The sequence below is a fragment of the Hypomesus transpacificus genome, chromosome 8, assembly GCF_021917145.1.
Source record: "Hypomesus transpacificus isolate Combined female chromosome 8, fHypTra1, whole genome shotgun sequence".
NCBI classification, from domain to species: Eukaryota; Metazoa; Chordata; class Actinopteri; order Osmeriformes; family Osmeridae; genus Hypomesus; species Hypomesus transpacificus.
In genome coordinates, this window is record NC_061067.1 from 5,959,104 (window position 1) to 5,982,077 (window position 22,974).

The 22,974-nt window shown below is 51.2% G+C and overlaps 2 protein-coding genes across 3 annotated transcripts in view; one reads left to right on the forward strand and one right to left on the reverse strand.

Moving 5' to 3' along the window:
- Positions 1-14,969, reverse strand: part of pola1 (polymerase (DNA directed), alpha 1) — a 32,812-nt gene extending 17,843 nt beyond the window's left edge. The window contains 32 exon segments of the mRNA XM_047023825.1: positions 36-210; positions 378-509; positions 672-804; positions 950-1,155; positions 1,686-1,778; positions 1,891-1,923; positions 7,836-7,958; positions 8,117-8,262; positions 8,357-8,485; positions 8,636-8,726; positions 9,050-9,169; positions 9,300-9,429; positions 9,565-9,740; positions 10,064-10,180; positions 10,551-10,640; positions 10,755-10,816; positions 10,973-11,057; positions 11,199-11,353; positions 11,467-11,605; positions 11,747-11,821; positions 11,937-12,050; positions 12,175-12,287; positions 12,433-12,596; positions 12,738-12,888; positions 13,045-13,189; positions 13,286-13,387; positions 13,557-13,619; positions 13,770-13,885; positions 14,030-14,110; positions 14,208-14,304; positions 14,427-14,551; positions 14,831-14,969. Coding sequence (XP_046879781.1) covers positions 36-210; positions 378-509; positions 672-804; positions 950-1,155; positions 1,686-1,778; positions 1,891-1,923; positions 7,836-7,958; positions 8,117-8,262; positions 8,357-8,485; positions 8,636-8,726; positions 9,050-9,169; positions 9,300-9,429; positions 9,565-9,740; positions 10,064-10,180; positions 10,551-10,640; positions 10,755-10,816; positions 10,973-11,057; positions 11,199-11,353; positions 11,467-11,605; positions 11,747-11,821; positions 11,937-12,050; positions 12,175-12,287; positions 12,433-12,596; positions 12,738-12,888; positions 13,045-13,189; positions 13,286-13,387; positions 13,557-13,619; positions 13,770-13,885; positions 14,030-14,110; positions 14,208-14,304; positions 14,427-14,551; positions 14,831-14,879 — 3,730 coding nt within the window. The 5' untranslated portion in view covers positions 14,880-14,969.
- Positions 14,970-15,958: 989 nt separating this feature from the next.
- On the forward strand, positions 15,959-22,916 carry pcyt1ba (phosphate cytidylyltransferase 1B, choline a). 2 transcript variants are annotated; one of them, XM_047023893.1, is made up of 8 exons: positions 15,959-16,170; positions 19,443-19,542; positions 19,770-19,886; positions 19,993-20,144; positions 20,383-20,461; positions 20,647-20,789; positions 20,945-21,133; positions 21,686-22,916. In XM_047023893.1, the coding sequence occupies exons 1-8, from the start codon at positions 16,096-16,098 to the stop codon at positions 21,899-21,901; spliced, it is 1,071 nt and encodes a 356-aa protein (XP_046879849.1). In that variant the 5' UTR covers positions 15,959-16,095; the 3' UTR covers positions 21,902-22,916. The 2 variants fall into 2 exon arrangements, with proteins under 2 accessions (XP_046879849.1, XP_046879850.1); XM_047023894.1 differs by lacking the exon at positions 15,959-16,170 and adding an exon at positions 17,064-17,174.
- Positions 22,917-22,974: the final 58 nt, after the last annotated feature.

Below are 22,974 nucleotides of genomic sequence, written 5' to 3' on the forward strand. Positions count from 1 at the left end.
CCGGCAGAGTGCTGGGAACCCCAGCCTGCTCTCACCCAGCCAGGTGGCGATGAGGACCCCGTCGATGCCCTCGATGGGCTCGCAGATGCGGCCCACCACGGGATGCACCTGCTGGGCCAGGTAGTACTGTGTGTCCAGGCTGAGGCCGGCCTGCTTCTGGAGCTGCTCCAGGGCGTAGGCCCTCTGGCTGGGCCCCAGGGACGAGCCGTCCTGGGGGGGGGGGGGAGGAGAAGGGAGAGAGAGAGAGAGAGAGAGAGAGAGAGAGAGAGAGAGAGAGAGAGAGAGAAAGAGGTACCAGTTAATATACGCCCTTTGTATTTGACTGATCCAGGCACCTTGGCTGACAGGTTCAGGTGTCTTTGCAGACACACACACACCTGGCAAATGACATAGGAGACGGTGTCTCCAGCTTTGACGCGCCGCCCCTCCTGGGTGTTGATCCACAGGGCAACGTGGACATGAGGAAGACTCTTCTTATCTGGGTAGTCCTGGGGGTCCTTGGTCAGGGCCTAGCGTGTGTGTGTGTGTTGGGGGCGGGGGCATAGGTAAAATGTATTTAATGTCATGTTGTTGGATGGAGACAGAGAGAGAGACAGACAGGGAGACTCAGTGAGAGAACACTCAGCAACACGTTCACAGTTGGAGGTGGGCTCTGGCGGCTGTGACCCCACCTTGTGGATCTCGTACTGGCTGAGGGCCACGGCCCCGCTGGCCACCTTCTCCCCCACCTCCACCAGGTGACGCTGGATGTTCTCCACGATGGCGTCGCGGCTCTGGTCCGACAGGATCTGACCAATCACGTAGCTAAGGAGGCGGGGGGGGGGGGGGGGGGGGGGGGGGGGGGGGGGGGGGACACTGTCAGGAGGACGTTTGAAGGAAAGAACCGGAGTAGGAAAGGGGCTTTGAGAAGAATGAGATCAGATGGGGGCGTGGGGGGGGAGTCACTGACTTGCCACACTCCTTGGCCAGGTCGCACCAGTCCCTGCGCACGATGTCCAGGCCCTTCAGCTCTTGCTTGGTGCTGTAGCGGCCGTCGGCCTGCGGCTCCACCACCAGGGCGGCGTACTTCTTCTTCTTCAGCAGCAGCAGGGACTTGAACACGCCGTCAATGTCAATCTCCAGCAGCTTGTACAGCTTGTTCACCTCTGCCTTCACCTGAGCGTGGGACACACACACAGTTAACACACACACAAGCACTGAATGCCATGTACAGTTTATGCCCACACACAAAAGTAAACACGAGCAGTTAACGCACCCACACAGTTAAAATACACAGTCTACACACACACACACACACACTACACCGAGATTAAAATACTGTTTAAACACCCGAGGCATGAAACCCACAGCTATATCAGACCATCCACTGCATGTATCCCTGGGCTAAAGATAGCCTGGCACTGGATTAACCTGAGTTCACACAGGCATCTGTTAGCGCTGGGCTAAGCACTGTGGTTTTGATGATTTATTGGAGCTAGTCCTCACAGGGTCTGTGCTGGCTGTTGGCCTCTTACCCACCTTCCACTTCCCTCTCTCTGTTCCCCTCTGCTTCTCTCTTCCCCTCCCAAGTCCCTTCATCTTTCCATCCCATCCCTTCCCATCTCTATGACCCTCTCTCTCACTCCCTTGGCCTCTCTCGTTCTACCCCCCCCCCCCCCCCCCCCCCCCCCATCCCTTCTACTCACCTTGTTGCCCAGCTTGTACACCTCCTCCAGAGTGTTGCTGTTGGTGTTGATCATGATGGAGTCAGTGTCTCCGTAGATCACTTCCAGGTTCATCTGAAAAGATGTGAACAGGGGTCAGGGTTCACAGGAAGTGACCTACAACCTCTATTGATCTTGGTCAATGAGTAAACATCATAGACAAATTGATTGCAAGTCAGTAGCTTACCTTCTGGACCATATCTTTGGTCTGCATCAGAATCTGAGGGAAAAATTTGAAAAAAACTGAAATGAACTAAACAATGAAAGACTAATTAGAGGATTTATTGCCTGTGGTTCATGTGTGTGTGTTAAAGCGTAGGTAATCTGTAATTAAATGGCAGATAATTGGCTAAGAGGTCTATTAGAGGCTTGCTGTGATGGACCTACAGCCCCCCCCCACACATACACACACACACACGCACACACACACACGACTCCTAATGGCCTCAGTCACCTGAAGAGTGAGTGACGGACAACAACAAAAAAGCGAGGGAAGGCGAAAACAGACAACGTTGAAGGGAGGTGAATTCAAATGGAGGAGAGGACGAGAGAGAGAGAGAGTGGCAGAGTGGAAGCAGGCGGAGGATAGAGAGGCGTTCAGAAAGGAGAGAGATGAGAGAGAAGCAGAGGCTCTTCACAGCCATGAAGCAATCCCAAGCAGGGAGAGAACGGAGGAGGGGGACAGATGGAAAAGATGATTTGTCCCGAGATGAACAAAACAGAATTGTGTTAACACAGGGCTGTGTGTGTGTGTCTGTGTGCGGGCGTGCGCACGTCCTCTGCAGCTGAGGGATCCTAACAGGTGGGGGGGGGGGGGGTCCAGGGGTCCAGGGGTGTGTGGGGGGGGGTGAAGGGCTAATCTGGGGGGGTGAAAGAGGCTGGACGCAGTGTGACCTGTCACCAGCAATATGCTCCTCAATCAACGTCCCCTACACATCCAGGTCCCTCTCACACCAGCAGGCACACACACACTCCTCCATAGGGACAAGGACAGGGCTATTTCAGAGAGTGAGAGGTGGTGGTGGGGGGGGGGGGGGGGCTCCACTCCCTGAAACCAGAGTGGGTCTTAAGCATGCTTTATGGGCTGTTACATACCTCTGGTTGGGGGGGGGGGGGGGGGGGGGGGCGGCGCAGGGGAGGGGGCGGAGGAGAAGTTTGAGTAATGACAGAACAGCCTCTCCCATTAGTGACCATCGCCAAGGTCATCTCACTCACTTACACGTGCCTGCGCACGCACACACACACACGTATTTTCTCCCTATGGATGTGGGAGGTTGAAGGAGCGATAAGGAGAGTAGAAAGAACAGAGACAAAGTTAGCTAAATAAAGGAGGAATGAGTGAAAGAGGGAGGAACGGGTGAAGTGAAACAGCAGAGACAGAGAGGAGAGAGGGAGAGGAGAGAGGGAGAGACAGAGAGGGAGAGGAGACAGGGAGAGGAGACAGGGAGAGACAGAGAGGGAGAGGAGACAGGGAGAGGAGACAGGGAAAGACAGAGAGGGAGAGGAGAGAGGGAGAGGAGACAGGAGAGAGAGAGGAGAGACAGAGAGGAAAGACAGAGAGGGAGAGGAGACAGGAGAGAGAGAGGAGAGACAGAGAGGGAGAGACAGAGAGGAGAGACAGAGAGGGAGAGGAGAGACAGAAAGGGAGAGACAGAGGGAGAGACAGACAGGGAGAGACAGAGAGGAGACAGGAGAGACAGAGAGGTGAGACAGTGAAGTGGGTCTATGTTTAGACCTTTAGGCCTAAATGGCCTTTATCCAGCTTTATAGGCGTCTTCACTGTGCAGTGCAGCAACTCTTGTTATCACATGCTTTCAACATTACCACAGAATTAATAGACGGAGGGAGGATAGAGGGAGGGAGGGAGGGAGGGAGGATAGAGGGAGGGGAGGACAGAGGGAAAGAACGAGAGGGAAGGAGAGATGGCAGCGAGGTGTGAAGGAGAGCGAGGTGAGGATGGGTTGATGTAATTCATGTGTGGACTCATTTAGCCTAGTTTTCCATGTGCTGTCAGTTACAACAGGATGGACTGCTTAAGGAATGACCCCAGTGAAAGACAAGTCGTTTGACCATGACTGCGGTATGTGTGTGTGTGTCTGTTGGACAGCTCATCTTTAAACACATACCCCCCAAAATATGGATCCATCCAAACACAGGGCCGCAGGAGGTGGAGGGGTGTGTGTGTGTGTGTGTGTGCTGTGCACTCAGCAGCGTACATACCGGACATATCCACCACAAACAACTGAAAAAGCAGAGGGACGACTCCTGTTACTGCTCCAGACACGCCGGAGTATTGAGTCGACATAACTCAAGCACCGCCCAGTGCCTTTACTGGACGCGTCTGTCCCCCCCCCCCCCAGTCTCTCAGCCCATGCACGTCCTTATGGTTTTATCCCTTTCAGAAATGAAGGCAAACTCAAACTCTCTCGTTCTTTTTCTCTCTCTCTTTGACCACTGTACCTTCTCCATTTCACTTGTTCCTCTCTGTCCCTGTGAAGTGTCCCTGCCTGCCCCCCCCCCCCCCCTGTCAGAGCAGTGTAATTAGGCAGGTCAGCAAATTAGCGGCTAGCACTGACGGCGCCTCCTGTAGAGCCCGGGGCCAGGAGAAACACACACACACACACTGCTGTGTGGGAGACATCCTCATCCTTCACATGCCTGCCTGCCTGCCTGCCATGGGTCAGGGTTCGGGGGTTCAGCGAGTGTCTGCCAGGCTGGGGTCACAGGTCAAACTATCACCCAGCGATACAGAGAGCTGGGGGCAGAAGGTGGAGCTGGTGCCACTGAAGACAACATGCCTCACACAGGGAGAGAGGGAACAAGGGAATGAAGAGTAGAGCAAGTTTAGAAAGATAGTGAGAAAGGGACATTAGGATGAGAAAGAAGGAGGAGACAAGATGGCAGTGATTTGTTCAGTCAGTCAGTAAGGCAGGCAGGCAGATGAGAGCAGGCAGGCAGGCAGATGAGAGCAGGCAGGCAGATGAGAGCAGGCAGGCAGGCAGATGAGAGCAGGCATGTTAAGCTCCACAGCGGCACATTGGACCAGTAAAAGAGAGCGGAGGCTCCGGTGACGATTGTTTTGAAAAGTGCCCAGCTGAAAAGCATTCTGGGGATGACAGTCCTCCCCCTGAAATAGCATCAGAGGAGCACGACTGTCGAGAGCGCAGTGTCACACACACACACACACGCGGCTTGTCTCTCAAGAGAAATGTGTACCAAGTTCTAGCGAGTGTAGCATATTGTGTGCTATAACTGAAGACACACACACACACTTGTCCTTGCAGATGCCAAAGCTGTGCTGTCATGTCTGCTGTATGAGGGGTTAATCTAGCAGTAGACCGCTCTGATTTAACACGACCGCTTCAAATCACCAACACCCAACACTCTGGAGTCCCAATTAAAGACAACCTCTACTTGACCACTTCCACCTCGCTTCCAATGAAACCCAGCTTAACAGTCCAAACAAGCCCAAGCCCTGACTAACCCCAATAGAACCTCAGTTCAACCCTTTAGCGACCGTCGGCTTACTGTACAGTGAGAGACGGTGACTAGAATAACCGTCCGTCCTCATGTGACTATTTGTTAAGTCCACTTAATATCAGGAGTCAATCTGACTCTTTGAGGAGAATGAGGAGCGCGTGCAGCTATGCTGGCTGTGACTCTTTCCCTCCCCCCCCCCCCCTCCCCCCCCACACACACACACACACGCACACACACAGAGAAACAAGAGAGATGGTGTTGTCGGAGAGAGGGCTAGCTTAAGCATGGTTACAAATATTATTCTGGGAAGTTTAAAAATGACTTTTGTGATTCTTAGACAACTGGGACTAAAGCACCTGAGCTAAAGAGGGCGGGGGGGGGGGGGGGGGGCGGTATCTACCTCATCATCACCCCCACTCCTCCCCCTCCTTCCCTCACCAGCATCTACCAGGTTCTGTGAAACTGTTTTTAAACACAAGGACAAGGAATCAATTACAGGAGAATGGCACTGGAGTGTGCCCTGTCACCCTGAAATATGACACACACACAACATACACACACAACATACACACACCTGCTCTGGGGCATCAAAGATGCTAGCTGACAGAGAAGGCAGGGGTCAGAGGTCAAACTAACCAGCGTTCCGGAACAATCAGCAGCTTCCACGGACATGTGTCGTTAACATCGGTCGATTAGCACAGGACAGGACCACGTTTGCGGCCGTGCATGTACGCATGAACGCACACACACACACACACACACATACAGCAGTGCACTTCACAGGCTTATTCCAATCAGCCTTCCAGTTGGTCCACCCATTGAAAACACAGTAATCAGTGCTGTCACTGTTTGATCTTGCTGTGTGTGTGTGTGTGTGTGTGTATGTGTGTGTACACACACAAGTGTATGTGTGCTCCCTACCCTTGCAGAGCTCTGCATACAAAGGAACTAAAAATAAAACATTGGGGGACATCAATCTATGCCGGACCCTGGGTGTTGTAACCCTAAACCTCCACCTTCCCCCTCATCCTCCCCACCCCACTTAATACCCCCACATACCAGCCCTGCGGGGGGGCAAGGGGACAACAAATGTTTCCCCACAAAGGGCAGAGTTCGGCTAGTAGTCGCCCCTCTCCCGTCTTGCACGCACACACACCATCGAGACTTGGCCGATGACTGGAGATAACTGGGGGCTTTCCCCTCCTAACTTGGCAAATCACATCAGAGGAGCCACGGCCAAGGGTCTGTCATCCCCTCCTAATCCCAGGCATCTTAACCCCTTCCTGGGCTAAGAAATCACTGTGGCCCCTGGGCCGACCCTGTCTCCCAGATGGGGCTAGGCCTCAAGCTTAGACAAGGGTGCGAGTAAGACGAGTCTGCACCAAAGGCACAAGGCCTTTTCTATTACCCTGGTGAGCCCAACCAGTCGGTGGCAGGGGGGGTCTACGTTTCATTTATAAATAAATAATGCCACTAAATCAGATTATAAAAGTAGAGGGCGCATGTGACGATTAAAATTATGAGGGGGGGGGGGGGCAAGCGTAGCTTTGACATTTCATCTGTATAAATACATGACAAAACACACACCAGCTGACCTTACCGGCTTTCTATGGCCCACTACTCGGAACTACTTGGCCGGGGGGAAACTGAAGTCAATGATGAATTCAATCTAGTGTTAGCAACCGCAACTAAATATACCCGCATCGTACTGTAGCGTAGCGTAGCGATGCTAGCTAACTCGCCGTTCATTAACCTATTAAGAGTGGAAAGTGCGGGGATGTTTGGGGGCTGGTCGTGTCGAGGAGAGTGGTGGTTGAGGGGTATGTGCCTGCCCAGGCCCCTCACCCTAGCCCAACTCATGGGGCGGGGGGGGGAAGATACATGGATCATCGTTGGATGACCTCCTATCAAACAACGTGTGTGTGTGTCAGATCTCTCAGATCCATACGAACAAGTGAGTTAAAAGTGAGTCTAAAAGATGTATGTGTGAGCTACTTTGTCCGAGAGAGAGCTGACACCCCCCCTGTAAGCCCTGCCTTCTATTAGAGAGCACGATGCCAGTGGAAGGACAGCGTCCTTCCAGCATGAAGAGCTCCCTAAGGCCCGGGCTGCCGTAGCAGAGCTGAGAGTGCGTGGAGCCTCATTACAACCAACACCGCTCTGGGGAACAAGCGTGCGGCATTCTGTTCCTCATACAATACCATGGCACCGCACGCCCCAAATTAAACCTGTGTGTCATCCGGCGCACACGCAATCATACCTGTCAGGAGTGTATGACTGTAATGGCATGTGTGTGTTGATAGAGCTCAATACATGGACGCCGGCTCGTGTGTGCCGCGTTGGCTTAATGGCACGACTGTGAATCGGGACTATCAATGTCAAGGGGTGTTTAACAGTCCTCCAGAAATTGTAGATAGAACATGAGAAAGAGAGAAAATTAGAGGGTTGATAAATGAGGGAGAGAGAGAGCGAGAGAGAGCGAAACAGAAAGGGAGTGAACGAGAGGAAAGCTGTTTGTGAGGGGGAAACGTGTTGTGTGTGAAGTGCGTTGATCTTAGAGTGCCCTCTAGTGGCTGTGTGCATGTTGACCAGCCACCATTTGTTGACGCATGCGGCTAGGGAGCCAGGCATGCGTGCGTGTGTGTGACTTACCTCTCTGCCCTTGTGTGTAACCAGGGCGGCCAGTGGTTTGGCGTAGAAGCGACTGTAGCTGAACCCCAGGCAGCCATACATGCTGTTAGCAGTTAGCTTCAGAGCCTTCTGTCTGATGTCATACTGGAGACACACAGAACACACACCTGGTGTTACCAAGCAGGGGGGGGGGGGGGGGGGAGACATGAGAGAACCAGATAGATAGAAGATAGAAAGAGTGACAGAGAGAGAGAGTGACAGAGAGAGAGAGAGAGACAGAGAGAATGTGTGTGTGTGCTAACCTGCATGTAGAGGTCAGGGTTGAGGTCCTGTTGCTTCATCAGCCCCTTCACCTGCTTCCTGCGCTCCACCAGCTTCCTGATCTCCCGGGGCAGGATGCCCATCTCCAGGCCCTGCTCTGGGACCTCAGGATCTCCTCCTGCTCCTCCTGTCACCACCACAGCAACAGCTTCATCAAGCACCCATTCATACAACCCACGGGCCACACACATTCATTCTCACACACACACACACTCACACACACACCTCTGTCTTGTTGCGAGAGCTCTGGGCCTCTCGGGTGACTGTGGTGAAGCAGATGTTGAACTCCTGGATGATGGACGGGTACAGACTGTTGAAGTCCAGCAGCAACACAAACCTGTCATAGAAACCTACAGAGAGAGAGAGAGAGAGAGAGAGAGGAGAGAGAGAGAGAGAGAGAGAGAGAGAGAGAGAGAGAGAGAGAGAGAGAGAGAGAGAGAGGAGGGTAAGCCAACCGTTAGAACACACACACACACACACACCACACATGCTTCACTCACCAACTTTGGGGTCCAGCACCAGACCACCAGCGTACGCTGCCTTCTTCCTTCGCTTTCCTTTCCCTGCGCTTCCATCCTCCTCTCCCTCAATCTGAGAGACAACGAGAGAGGGGGGGGGGGGGAGAGGGAGAGAGAACGAGAGAGAGGGAGAGAGAACGAGAGAGAGGGAGAGAGAGAGAGAGAGAGAGAGAGAGAGGGGGTGAGAGAGAGAGAGAGAGAGAGGGGGTGAGAGAGAGAGAGAGAGAGAGAGAGAGAGAGAGAGAGAGAGAGAGAGAGAGAGAGAGAGAGAGAGGGAGGAGAACGAGTGGGAGGAGATGTGACTTTGAGCGTCTAAGAGCTACATAAGGCATTTCAAGTGTGTGTATGTGTGTGTGTGGGGGTAAGCGCGTGTGTGTGTGTTGAGTGTGAGAGTACCAGGTCTTGCTGGGCCTTCTTAAAGGAGGGCTTGTCAGGAACGATGTAGTTCTTCTCGTGAAAGGCGTGCAGCAGCAGAAACTCGTTCCTCTCTGCACGCCCCCCCATCAGCGTACGAGACTGAGGGAGGGATGGAGGGGGGAGAGAGAGGGAGAATCAGGCCAGACCGAAAGGAGGACTGAATACATGTTTCTTAGAGGTGTGTATCCGTGTGTGTGTGTGTGTGTGTGTGTGTGTGGGGGGGTCTCACCAGGACGTTACCGGCGATGCTGGTGATCTGCAGGGCCAGAGGCAGCACGTTGAGCTCACACATGATCTGCAGGATGAGACGAGCATCTGTCCAGGTCAGCTCCAGCAGGTACAGGAGGTGGGGAGAGTCACTGTGGGGGCAGGAACACAAACACACACAATACACCATGTGCCTGCTTGTTTCATGGTGGGGCTAACACAATTCTTGGTGTGGCTGTTGTCAAAAAAGCATTCTCAGCATCTATCCACACACACACACCACACACCTGTAGAGATTCTTGATGTTCTCCGGGGCGATGGTGGCCCTCTCAGTCTTCAGCACCTGTGCAGCCAGCTCAGTCAGGTGGTAGCTCTTGCAGCGAATCAGCTCCTTGGCTGAGATCTCCACGTCGCACACCAGCCGGCCACAGGTGGCGCTCTTCTCAGCGAAGCCACTGCGGCCCTATGGAGACAAGACACCGTGATCAGAGGCGAGCCAAACAAGCCCCCCGGGCTGGGGGCCAGCTCTCCAGGGTGGGGCTGGGGGCCAGCTCTCCAGGGTGGGGCTGGGGGCCAGCTCTCCAGGGTGGGGCTGGGGCTTTGTACATTTTTGGAGCATTTGACTGGGGATCAAAGAGGTCTCAGGTTCAAACCCCTCCTGTATGTCACTCAGGATAAATGCAATCGGCTAAAAACATGACGCTAAAAGAAACGTCCTTCCTGGAGGAACGCTGAGGGCTTCTCCAGACAGCTCCAGGGGCCCTGCTGGAAGGGGCTTCTGCTCACCCCCAGTTTGGGCATGTTGGCCCTCCTCAGACGGCCCATCTTGGACCAGTGGGGGACCTTGCAGAAGGCTATCCTCTGGAGCAGCACCTCCAGGTCAAAGCCAAAGATGTCGTGACCCTGCGGGAGGGGGGGGGGGAGCAGATGAACAGGTGAGCTGGGCTTGAAACGCAACAACACAAGGCCCTGTTTCACCTGGCTAGAAGCCTAGAACTGCAGCCTTCCCTCTAGCTCTCCTAGATCTCAGATCTAACATGTCGACAGGTGTAAACATGGTTCTCTCTAATAAAGCGGCTACTCATTCCATTTTCAGATCTGTGATTTGTTTCTATGGGAGGAGAGACCAGGGAGGGTGCATGTTGTTACACTCTCTGAATGCTCCCATGCAGTATTACTGACACTGCCTCTGGTGGCTTCTTATATTGAAGGTGGATTAGGAACATAAAGCTTGGGTCTGTTCTGCTGGCTGTTCCAGCGCTCTGCTACTCACCACCAGCACGTCCGGGTCAATCTTGTGCATCTTGGCCAGGAAGAAACCCAGCAGAGTCCTCTCAGTGGCGGCGATCTCCACCTTACCGTTCTGGCAAAGGCAGGATAACACACACACACACACACACACACACACACACACACACATGAAATCCCTGACTTAACGGGAGAGTTTTGGAGGATAGACAACGTAGCGGTTCCTCACCTTCTTCTTGATGGCTTCTTTGAAGTCGTAAGGGAAGATGCAGTCGCTGGGTTTACTGACCACTGTAACACACACACACACACACAAGACCATCATCAGGCTGGAGAGGCCCTGGCAGGCCGTCACATGACGAGCATCCTCTCCCTCCTTCATCCTCCTTACATTCCCTTATTTCTACGTTCTGCCTCCCTCCCTTCTCTGCGTCGAGGTCCACTCACCACAGAAGTGTGTCTGGAATGGGGGGTGTGGGGGGGCCTTGTCCAGGTGGAAGCTATGGTGGACCAGTGCAGCCAGGGACACAATCTGGGGACGGACAGGAAGTCAAGACTTCACTCAACACAGTAAGAGCCAGACTAAAGAAGCAGTCAAACTGAATATTGGCTGACAATAAATTTTTGAAGCTCCTGTAAGTATGCACACACACACACACACACACACACACACCTCGTTGTGGTGGGTCTTGGGGTTCTGCACTGTCTTCAGGCTGATGGACATGATGGTGAGAGGGGGCGGGGCCAGATCTTTGACCACGCAGACCAGGTCACTCCTAATGGCTAGCGCCTCCACCTTGCACCAGCTCACTGATTGGCTGTTCAGCTCTACACAGCACAGAGGGGGAGATGACGCTATAGCATAACATGTGAGAATGACATTAGTCAGGGCAATACCCAGTGTGTGTGTGTGTGTGTGTGTGTGTAAAAGCAGCACTCACGTGGGGTCTTGATATCCAGCCAGCAGGGTCCTCTGATCTTCCTGCTGAGGAGAAAGTGCTCCAGGCTGGAGGTGTTGGTGCCAAACACATGGGAGAACGTCGCCCCCTTCAGGTCGGAGGGCAGAGCTGGCGACTCAGCCTGCAAAACAAACCCAGTTAGACACAGCAGAGACAGGGAGATAGGGAGGAGGAGAGCACATGTGTGTTTATCTAATGATGTGTGTGTGTGTACATGTATAGGGTTAGGGTTCTGGGGTTAGGGCTGTGTGTGTGCACTTACAGAGTAGCGGACCTCCAGGTACTCGCTCTGCGTAGGCACGTCAGGAATCTCAAAAGCGTAGCTCTTCTCTACTTTCTACATAGGGCGACGGAGAGTCGTCAGTCTTCCACAAACACGTGCCAGAGCTGAACATCTCAGTAACAGTACAGTAAAGTAACAGTACGGTAAATTATCAACAGTATTTCGATACCTTGGACTTGAACTTCATGATTTTGAATTTTTCAGAGAGGTCGTTGAACTCCTGGTACACGTCCATCATCCCGACCGGCGTGTCTGACACCTCCCCCGTCTTGGTGTTCACCTTCTGTCAACCGCAACACAACCACACCAACCCAGTCATGACCAGGCAACATCCAAGGGGGTAGGACTACATAGACCAGTCCAAAAAACAAAACAAAAAGGACGTGGTCATGTGACAGGAAACTCACATATTCTCGGGGCAGGAAGTACATAGTCCTCTCAATGTTCTTGACGGCCACGCAGCAGCTGACGTAGGCCTTGGCTGACTGGATCCAGACCTTCCCAAACAGGTAGACCACACCTGAAACAGCACCGCGTCACAATAAGAGGACCACAGATAGCACTGACACAACACATGGAATTGAACCATGTTACTGAGGATTAAGTCTGAGGTTTGTACAGGTTATTCTGAATTAGCTGAGCTGCTTCGACTGAGGCAACTTCACCTGGTTGGCTGTATTGGTCCTCGAAGGCGTCCAGCCAATAGAAACGGAACATGAGCTCTCCCTCTGGCCCCTCGACCAATGGGAGGCTGCTGGGGTCGACCTGCACCTCCGCTGGGGCCTCGCCCTCTTCCTCTTGACCCCACGACCCCCCCGTCAGGCTTGACCTGGGATAGGGAGGATTTCAACATGTTCAAACAAATAGGAGCCCTCTTTCTTCCTGGACTTCTCTCAGATACATAGGCACACAGGTTCAACACGGAACACGGAACACGGAGCACCGAACGGCACAGACACACAACACTCACAGTGGGATCGGGTCCTGAGGCTCCGCCTTCACCTCAACTTTGACCTGAGCCATGGTCTCGGGCTCCGCCTCCTCTTTGACTGCCAGCGCCTCTGCTCCCATCTCCATTGGCTCATCAAAGTCTACCTCATCAAACTGCAGACTGGCATCCACTAAATAATAACACAAACACAATAACTCTTACGTAGTAGGACTGGCTAACAAACAGAGCGAGAGAGAGCGAGAGAGAGAGCAAGAGCAAGAGCGAGAAGAGAGAAAAAAGAAATGGTCAAAGAGAGAGACAAAACAGTAGAACCGAGAACACTCACCCTCCTCTTCCTCCTCCTCCATCTTTCGTCTCTTCTCCACGGGGGCAGCTGCAGAGGGTGGGGGGTGGGAGGGCACCTTAGCTGCCAAGCGAGTGGGGGCCGGACGACACATCTTAACCTTTGACCCCAAGCCCGAGGGTGACTCCTATTAGTGAGGAAGTGACACGTTGGAACAGGAACTAGGCCAGGACGTGACACAGCAGGGTTAAATGTTTAAAAAGAGCGGTGGTTATAAAGGTACCTTTGGGGCTTGAGGTTTGACAGAGAAAGGGTTCATGGGAGAACCAAGTGACTTTTTTTTCTTCAGTGTGACGATCGGCGGGGGTGACAGAATTGATGCTTTCTAAAGAGAGGAGTGGGAGGGGTTAAGGACAAAAGTTGAAGACATGTTCATTTAGGGGTCAAGATGTCAAGGGGAGGCAGAGTACTAACTAAAAGTATTTCATTGTGCAGTGTTTACTTCCCCTGAATGCTAGTGCATATGGTAAATCTATATTGTGTGGACACAATACCTCAGAATGCAAGTCCTGCAGAAGGTCCCCTAGTAGGTCATCTTTGGACAGGTCTACATCTTTCTGTAGATCACAAGAACACATGGTCCAACACACAAGGAAAACATCAGTGTTTGGTTGGGCATGGCATAACTAAATACTGAGAGAGACAAATATAGACCGTTGCGGCACACGCTTGCATGCGTGCGTGCGCACACACACACACACACACACCTCTGCAGGCTTCTTGACATTGCTGTTCATGAAGAGACTCTTGATGCTGTTGGGTTTGGTGACAGCTGCCTTCTTCACGTTCTTTTGAGAGTTTGCTCCTTTAGCTCCAACTTTACCTGCACAAATACACACACACATACACACACACACACAAACACACACACACAGAGTTGGGTCCTGTTGAACTATCTAAACCTAACGACCACCCCCAGTAAAAAGCTGATTTAAAAGCTGCATAAAGTCTCTAAGATCCCTCTTACCTTTTTTGCCTTTCTCCACAATGTCATCTGCCAACTCCTCATCAAAGATTTCCCTGCCGTCCTCCACGTAACCTGTCCCATCTAAAAGAAGGGGGGAGAGAGAGAGACCCTCAGGAAGGGCCTACAGATACTTTCAGAAGGACAGAACTGGAGTTTGTGTCAGGAACTTTACACTCACCATCGTCAATGATCCAGTCATCGTCCTGTCTCTCCCGCACCATCCGACAGTACTGCTCCTCGTCCACCTCCTCGTACACACTGGAAAAGTCTTCCACCTTGTACAGGCACGTACATATTTGAGGCTCACTCGTTCAAATTATACAGATTTAGCTACCTAGCTCCAAGCACACACTCATCTCCACACACACAAATACACTCACACGTCTGAGTCCCTCACCTCATATTTAACCTTCTCCCCCCTCTTGGCTTTCCTGAGCTGCTCCAGAGCCGATTTCCTCCCAACCTTCTCTTTCTTTTCCCTTCTGGAGCGAGACATCGCCAGACCACAGTCGTCACCTGCTGCTGTGGAAGGAAGACAGATGGAGATAGGAAGGAGATAGGGTTGAGACTGGACACCCCTAAACTCATACACTGGAACACAATTTCGTACAAACGTACTAAATTCAACATTTTGTCAGAGTGAGACTTATACGACGCGCTTACTTTCCAGCTACAGTAGCACCACTAGTGTCTCAGAAGAGCTTAAGTGCATCCACACAGCTAACCTAGTTAACTATTCAATTGACGTCTATTCCTTTCTATTCTATAGATATAACTAGTTGCCAAGGTTTGAACACTCACCGCCGTCCGGGTTGTCCATGTCCTTTTCAGGGTTTGACACCGGAGCCATGGGTATATTTATTTCTAACAATTTAAATGCAATATTTTGCTCTCTCGCAATGTCAACACAACAGAGGTTTCCGCGCGCCAACTTATCTTCCCGGGGAAAAGTACAGGAAATGACAACACAAAGTGCGCCACCATTTAGAATAATGCGAGACGTGTTCAATGTCCACACGATGGCGATGTTGTTTCACATGAAAATGTAGTCCTAGAAAGTTTTGAATTCTAAAATTCACTGTGGGCCACACACTTCAGTTTTTAAGGTTTACATATATTTGCCATATGATTACATCACAAGCCATTATAGTCTCGGTGCCCCAGACTCCACCCATCTACAATTCCTAAAAGTAGGACAGGTTTTTGAAAGGGTATCTGTTTGCGTTCAGGGATGCTTTGACAGTGCACAAACTGTTTACCCCAAAGAATCGTTTCCATGGTGACCTAGAGGGGACTAAGAGGAGAGCACAAAAGATTTCTGTCCCAGATTGGAGGACGAAAGCTCTCCCAGGCGTACTGTCTCAGGAGGGGGAGGGGGGAGGGGGGGGGGGGGGCAGTGGGTGTATGCAATCTTTGCTGACCCTGCGAAAACATTGGAAAATCAGGACAAATCAAATGTCAAATCATTTTGTCATTTGTCTTCGGTGACCATGTTTATAAAACTTTTCACCAGCCTACTCTTATAAATGTTATTCCCCTCAACATCTCAAAGTCGATGGCCATGGCCCAGCAGATAGGCTGCATGGGTGAGACAGCCCATCTGTCACTTTGTTCAACAGTCTGAACTAGGATAACGGCGTTTTAGGTTCCCAAATGCTGCGACTGCTAAAAACTGTGTATTTCTTTTTTTATTAATATAGCCTAGTCTTCAAAGTCACATTTTATTAGCAACAGCAAAGGTCAACGCGTTTTGCCTCCCGTCAGCGTGTTGCGCCAAATGTATCATCCGATGAGTTCGTGTCACCATCGTCTGTGACCTATGGTCACACAGTTGTCCAGTTAGCATACTTGGATGCAAACCACAAACTGACTTAATGTGAACTCGGTGCCCACTCGGTTCATTTTCGCCCCTCGGTTGCTTTTAACAGACGCGCTTGTCTTGCTCTGCTGCACTTAGCACATTGGGCAGAACTGAGACAGTGGGACGGACGGACCGGGAATCAGGGGGAATAGAGTCGGGTTTCCCGGCTCATCTCCTGCACCAGCCACACCTAAAGTCACTTACCATGGTAGGACAGCGATGCAACAGAGCAAAGGGCAATTGCGCAGGTGCGTCTGAACGCAGAAAAGGGCCGCATACGGTAAGTCTTTGCAGCACTAGGCTATATAAAATGAAAAATGTGTTATTGGACAATATGAGGAGGATGTTCGTTTTGTTGTGGTTGTTTCATAGGAGTGGTTGTTTAATAGTAGTGACACGTAGGTTGTTGTTCATAACTTTGAGTTCTACCCTTAAAAACTTAGTTCATTTGGAAAAAAGGCACATAGGCCTATAGCCTACACATAAATACACCCGTGTGAGCCAGGCATAATACTTTGAGTTCGAGAGGAGTAGCCTATGGAGAGAGAGGCAGAAAGAGAGTACAATGTTGTTCACATGATATTTATATCCCGAAGCCCCAGTCTTAACAAAGTGATCATTTCATTAGTGAACACACATGCTATCAGCTTGCATCCTCGAACTCCATGGCCACAGATAAAAGCCTGGATAAGTGTCAGCCATAATTCTGTAAACTTCTGCTATATGAGGAGAGGGGAAAGCAGACACAAATACAAATTGAATTGAATAATTTAATTTCTATCCTTCAGGAAAGTAAGCATGTTCAGTCATTTTCCCCATCTATCTATCGATGCTCACTTTCCTTTATCACTGATGGTGCTATAGGCTGCTCAACCAATCCTGGCCCCTTATGTAAATAAAACACTACAAGCTGTGCTCTGATTGGCCACTATCAGCCTCCCCTTATGGAGCTCTCTCCTCTTTGTCGTCGCCATGGTGAGAGTTCCGAGGGGCTTGGCTGCTGGTCTTTCAATGAGGGATCACTGCCAAAGGGAGGGGGAGGAAGGGAGGGGGGAGTGAAGGGGGATAGGCTAAGCGGAGTGGAGGCGGGTGCACAGGGGGAGGTGAAGGGGGAGGAGAAAGAGACAGAGTGAGCTATAGAGCGTTAGAGAGAGAGGAAGAGAGCGAGAGGAAGAGAGAGAGGCATCCTCTCACTGATGCTGAGTCACAGACAGGGGGACTGTATCCCATGAGCCTCTGGGAAAAATGGAGGAGCTTGTGCATACCTGTCCCCAGCCGCGAACGGTAGGGTGTGTGTATTCATGTGTGTGTTTGTTTTGGGGGGGAACAAGAGCAGGGTTTCTTCTCAGGGGTGTATGCGTGGGAGTGTGTATGGCGGGACAAAGAGATCTGCTTTGCTCTCATAAACCTGTCTGTGTGATCTTGGAGCGCTGAGTGGACAGTGTTTGTTAGCGGAAAGAGGGGGTGGTTGAGGTGTTGGGAAAACACTGCCTTGGGCTCGGGTGTATTTATGTCTTTTTGTACAAAGGATAGGGGGTGCCTCGTCTCCCTGTGGGAATGTCATCCTGGTACAGATCTCCCTCAAAAGACACATTTGAGGCAGAGTTGAGAAAAGGCGATGCCGGCCTCAATCCGGCTCTCTCCCTCTTCTTTACAGTTAACCATTCTGTGTCTCTCTTTCTCCTTTCCTCCCATCTATCTGTGCCTCTCTTTCCCTCCATCTCCATGTCTGTGACTCCCTGTCTTTCATTCTTATGCCTGTATCTCCATCCATCTTAGATTTCCCTCTCTCTCGTCCTTCTTCCCATTTATCATCCCCCTCTCCTCCTCCCCCCCCCTCCTCCTCCGCTTCTATGCTGTCTTTTTTCCAGCTGATACTTGGGATATTTCTCTCTTTTTTTTCTGTTGATAATCCTGCTTATGCCAGATGTTTACTGCCTGGGCCAAAATGTAAGGGCTTTACTGAGCAAGCCCGCTGCGGTCATCCTGATTGGCCGTCCGGCCGTCCTGGCTCAGCCTAAAGCTGCCGTCTGCCCTTTGTTGGCTCTCAGCTCCTCCCCCGTATCACCTTGCCCAGGGAACCATGGGAAATGTTACCTCACCATGTCCTTACTGTACAGTTCCGCCCCATCTGTTGTCATGGAGATATTAGCTCCGAGGGAGGGGACAGTACAGCAGACCCCTCGGACGTTTGTTGTTATTTTGTCCCTGTCTTCTCTGTTCTATCCCTGCTCTATACGTCTGAATGTCACTCCTGTTTTCAGAAAAGCAACCACATCAAGTTAGGTTACAAAGGGTTCTTTTCTTAGTGGATCTGTCACGTGTTTGTTTTTTTCCTCCTTGACTGCATAACATGCATTCTCCTCCCTCTCTTACTGCACTTCCATTTCTTCTATCTCTCCTCTAACTCATCCCAATTCTAACCTTCTCTCTTTCGCTATCTGTTTTCCTGTCTGTGAATGAGTCTCTGTAGTACGTCCCTGTTGCTTGACAGATGGTGCTTCAGTGCGTCTCTGTAACAGAGTCCTTTCTAGTAGCATGTTTGGGTGTGGGCCGGAGTCGAGAACTTCCCACTTGTCTCGTCCTCCTCTTCCTCCTCCACCTCCTGCTCCTCCCACGCAATCACTCAGCTCAAGTGCTGACATTGCATGCTCAAGTAGGTCATACCAGTCCCATTCTATTCGGGCTGTCTGTCTCAGGCTTGTTCTCCTAGTGGGTGAAGCTTTGAGTCAGGAAGCAGGGTATGTTACAGAACACTGTACTGATACAAGGTGTGTGTGTGTGTGTGTGTGAGGGGGTAAGTCACTGATGGGAATAGGACAGGAAGTCAGATTGTGCTGGCCTCCTCTTCCTCTGCTCTCTCTCCTCCTCCTCCCTCTGTGTTGTCCTGAGAGGCTTGATGGATCCAGATCAATACCATGGACCACACACACACATGCAGAGATGCACATCTTTATAAAGAAACACCTTGTGCAGCTGTTCCTGTTTGCGTGTATGCACGTGCAAATGCACACCAGCGCAGATCAATGACAGCGAAAGCAGCTTTGTCTGTCACAGGATCGATAGTTCTGATAAGGAAAAAACATCTGCTCTGATCAATTAATAGCCCTTACTGGTCAGGCCCAGGATACAGGCCTGTTATTCACCTTCTCTCTGCTCCATCCCTCTCTTTATCAGGTATTTTTCTTTTTGGTTTGATCCCGGATTGTGTTTAGGATCATGAGAATGTTTGAACCAGAATGAGCTGAGGTCACCTGGCAGTACTTCTTGTGATATTTCTGCAAATGAGTAGTTTTCTACAAGTTGAATTTGAGATCCTGTTGTTCCACTATCTGGCGAGAGACCACACCCACAAAAGTGTTTCATGGTGTTGCTGCACTGTATGCACGTCTGCAATTATACTATCTGTTATAATATTGTTGCACTGTGGTTACTAAGATACTATTAACTTTTGTTCACCATGACAAATTTAACATCTTGAAATATAATGTAAGTCCTGTAAGATGCTGGTGCAAGGCTTTCCAGCTGACAGCCCTTCCCCTTCCCTCTCAGACTCTGACTGAGCCTGCCATCTTCGCCAGGGAGAGCAGCTGTGACTGCCGCGCCCCTCATGAGAGACTCACCATCGCCCAGGCCCGCAGGGGCACTCCAGGTACTCCTCCTCCTGACTCTCCCCTCCTCTCTTCTCCTTGCTCCACCCATCACCAGCTCCATAGATAGGTACTTTATTCACCCCCAAGAGGACGTTTCTAAATCAAAGATGATATGTTTCCATGTGGACACATGTGTTTCTGAACTGTTTCTGAACTCATTCACAACAAAATGACTGCACATGATGAGAATACTGATGTGTGTGGTGTGTGTGTGGTGTGTGTGTAGTGGACCGGCCCGTCAGGGTGTATGCTGACGGTATCTTTGACCTGTTCCACTCCGGCCATGCCCGCGCTCTCATGCAGGCCAAGAACCTCTTCCCCAACACCTACCTGATAGTGGGAGGTATGAACACGCACTCGCCTGCATGGAGAGTATCTATGCTCACAGAACAGACTTGGAGTCATCAGCAACATGGTATTTATTGTGTGTGTGTGTGTGTGTGTGACAGTGTGCAGCGACGAGCTGACTCATAAGTACAAGGGCTTTACTGTGATGACGGAGGACGAGCGGTACGAGGCCCTCCGACACTGTCGCTATGTCGACGAGGTGGTCAGGGACGCGCCCTGGACGCTCACACAAGACTTCCTGGAGAAACACAAGGTGTGTTTGTGAGGGTGTGTATGTGTGTTCCTGAGAGTGTGTGCATACATATAGGCACAAACTAATTGTATAAAGCCGTTACATCCAGCTATTACAGTACAGACAGTTGACTTTGCCTGCATGTTTGTGTGTGTACATCCTCTACAGTAGACCTTTTCGTTTTCTTGCCTATAATGCAAGTGTGGATTTAGTGCTGTGCTGTGTGTTCTGTCATACGTGTTCTCTGGTTACTTCTCAGATCGATTTTGTGGCTCATGACGATATCCCATACTCCTCAGCAGGAAGTGAGGACGTCTACAAACACATCAAGGAGGCAGGTGAGTGTGTGTGTCTGTGTTTGTGCATGGATGTTATGCATGTTTGTTTACATGACCTTGGTGTGGCATGCTGTCATTGACCATGTCTCACACCAGTAGCTCAGGTGTGTTTTCCTTTGAACTAAAACCTGTGCATTTGTCTGTGTATTCTGTGTGTTTGTGGTGTGTGTGTGTGCGTGCCACAGGCATGTTTGTACCCACCCAGCGAACAGAGGGCATCTCGACCTCTGACCTAATCACTCGTATCGTCCGGGACTACGACGTCTACGCCAGGCGTAACCTGCAGCGGGGCTACACCGCCAAAGAACTCAACGTCAGCTACATCAACGTAACTCGTGCTCCCAGTAACCCTCAAAACAAATCCCTCCCACCATCAAATGCTTTCCAGCAAAATGTGCCCCCCAAGCGACGTCGTTGAAACGTTCCGGTTCTGTCCCCACAACGTTCTTTCATCGTTCTCCCAATGTTTCCGCCCCCTGCCAGGAGAAGAAGTACCGTCTTCAGAACCAGGTGGACCGCATGAAGGAGAAGGTGCGCACGGTGGAGGAGAAGAGTAAACACTTTGTTTACCGCGTTGAGGAGAAGAGCCATGACCTCATCCAGAAGTGGGAGGAGAAGTCCCGGGAGTTCATCGGTAACTTCCTGGAACTGTTCGGCCCCGATGGAACCTGGGTAAGTCGTCATGGCTGCCTCAGCGATCGTAGGACCCCGGCCCGAAACCGCACTGTGCATGGAATGTACTGATACTTCCGTTTACTCCAGCTCTTCTTCTTGGAGTCTTGTGTTGGATTCTGGTATTTTCTCATTGCCTCTGTCTCTTTCTCTTTCCCCTCTTCCTCTCTGCTCCCTCTGCTCTCCCCCTCTCTCTCTGCCCTCACCCCCTTTCCCTCCCCCTCTTCTCTCTGCCCTCCCCCTCTCTCTCTGCCCTCACCCCCCTTCCCCCCCCTTCTCTCTGCCCTCCCCCTCTCTCTCTGCCCTCACCCCCCTTCCTCCCCCCTTCTCTCTGCCCTCCCCCTCTCTCTCTGCCCTCACCCCCCTTCCCCCCCCCTTCTCTCTGCCCTCCCCCTCTTCTCTCTGCCCTCACCCCCCTTCCCCCCCCCCCTTCTCTCTGCCCTCTCCCTCTCTCTCTGCCCTCACCCACCTTCCCCCCCCCCATTCACTCTGCCCCCCACCCCCTCTTTCTCTGCCACCTCTTCCCCTCTCTCTAACTTCTTGACTCTAAAGAAACAGGTGTTCCAGGAGCGCAGTGGACGGATGATCTCCTACGCCCTCTCCCCTCGCGGGTCCCCGACCAACAGCCCTCCCCGGGAGCTGTCCCCGTCACGCTCCCCATCTCCCCCCTCCCGCTGGCACCACGCCCGACCCTCTCCCCCCGCATCTCCCAAAGGAGCCTCCGCCTCCTTCAGTAGCATGAGCGAGGGGGACGAGGATGAGAAGTAGGGCCCCGGACTTTGAAACACACGTACCCACACACACACACACACAACCTCTCACAGCCATACACACTACTTGAAAAGTGCTCTTGCAAAAAAAGTACACTTTAACACACAAACTCAAACACACACATGCCACACCCACACCACGTTCCCTTTCTCACACACACCGGCAGCATTGACTGGATTCAACTGTATCTTCCAGGAAGTATACACAAGGTAGAGAGGGTCATCATGAAAAGTGTAGTTTTGTGTTGCAGGCAAAACAATAATGACACAAAGAAGCCATCACAGACTCCGTTGCTGTGACAACGGAGCAGACAGAAGTGTGAGGTGGATGATGGGAAGTGAGTGACTGATCAGCTTTTGATTGTTCAGGGCTGACGGGACTGTCATGAAGCCTGTCAATAACGTCACCTCACCGTTTGTGGTCCTCTTTCCTTTCAGCTTTTTATCTTTTGCTTTTTCTTCTCTTCTTACTATCAAGTCACCTCTTTTAGAGGAGCGATGGTGCAAAACGTGTAATGCTAGGTTTAAGATAGTGTGTGTTAAAGCAATTTGTTATTTTTCTCTACTATACAGTTGGTGTGACTAGTGATGTCTTATGAAGCAGTTACAGAACAATCCTTATAGGGACTGACTTATAGTCACTTTCTATCAAAAAGATCAGGCTATGATACATTTTTGCAAATGTAAAACACTGCCCCCTAGAGTAGCAGACATGTTATTGCAGTCCCCCACTTGTCAGAAAAACACAATCAAGCCCTTGCAGCATTGTCTGACCAGTTCTGCACTAACACAGTAGATCTCTCACTCGGCCACAGCCGATCCACACCAGTGATCCACATTGAGGCAGAATGAACCACCTGTTTCCTCTAAGCTCCTGGTCCTACAGACCGTAGAGGCAGCACTGTCGTGTATGCACTACATGTAGCCTGCACTGTATGTCAAACATCTAGACATGGGTTTGTTCTTTGTGTGTGTGTGTTTTTGTCTGATTTTCTAATGGGTAATTCAAAATGGCTTGATATGTAAATAAATAGAACATGAAAAATGAAGGAAAGAACAACCTTGTAATTG

What these genes read in the sequence shown, in the direction of transcription:
- pcyt1ba (XM_047023893.1), top strand. Translation starts at nt 16,096, where the DNA reads ATGGTAGGACAGCGATGCAACAGAGCAAAGGGCAATTGCGCAGGTGCG. An exon ending in CACCTACCTGATAGTGGGAG is followed by an intron (nt 19,887 to 19,992) that starts GTATGAACACGC and finishes TGTGTGTGACAG; the next exon opens with TGTGCAGCGACGAGCTGACT. An exon ending in TCAACGTCAGCTACATCAAC is followed by an intron (nt 20,790 to 20,944) that starts GTAACTCGTGCT and finishes GCCCCCTGCCAG; the next exon opens with GAGAAGAAGTACCGTCTTCA.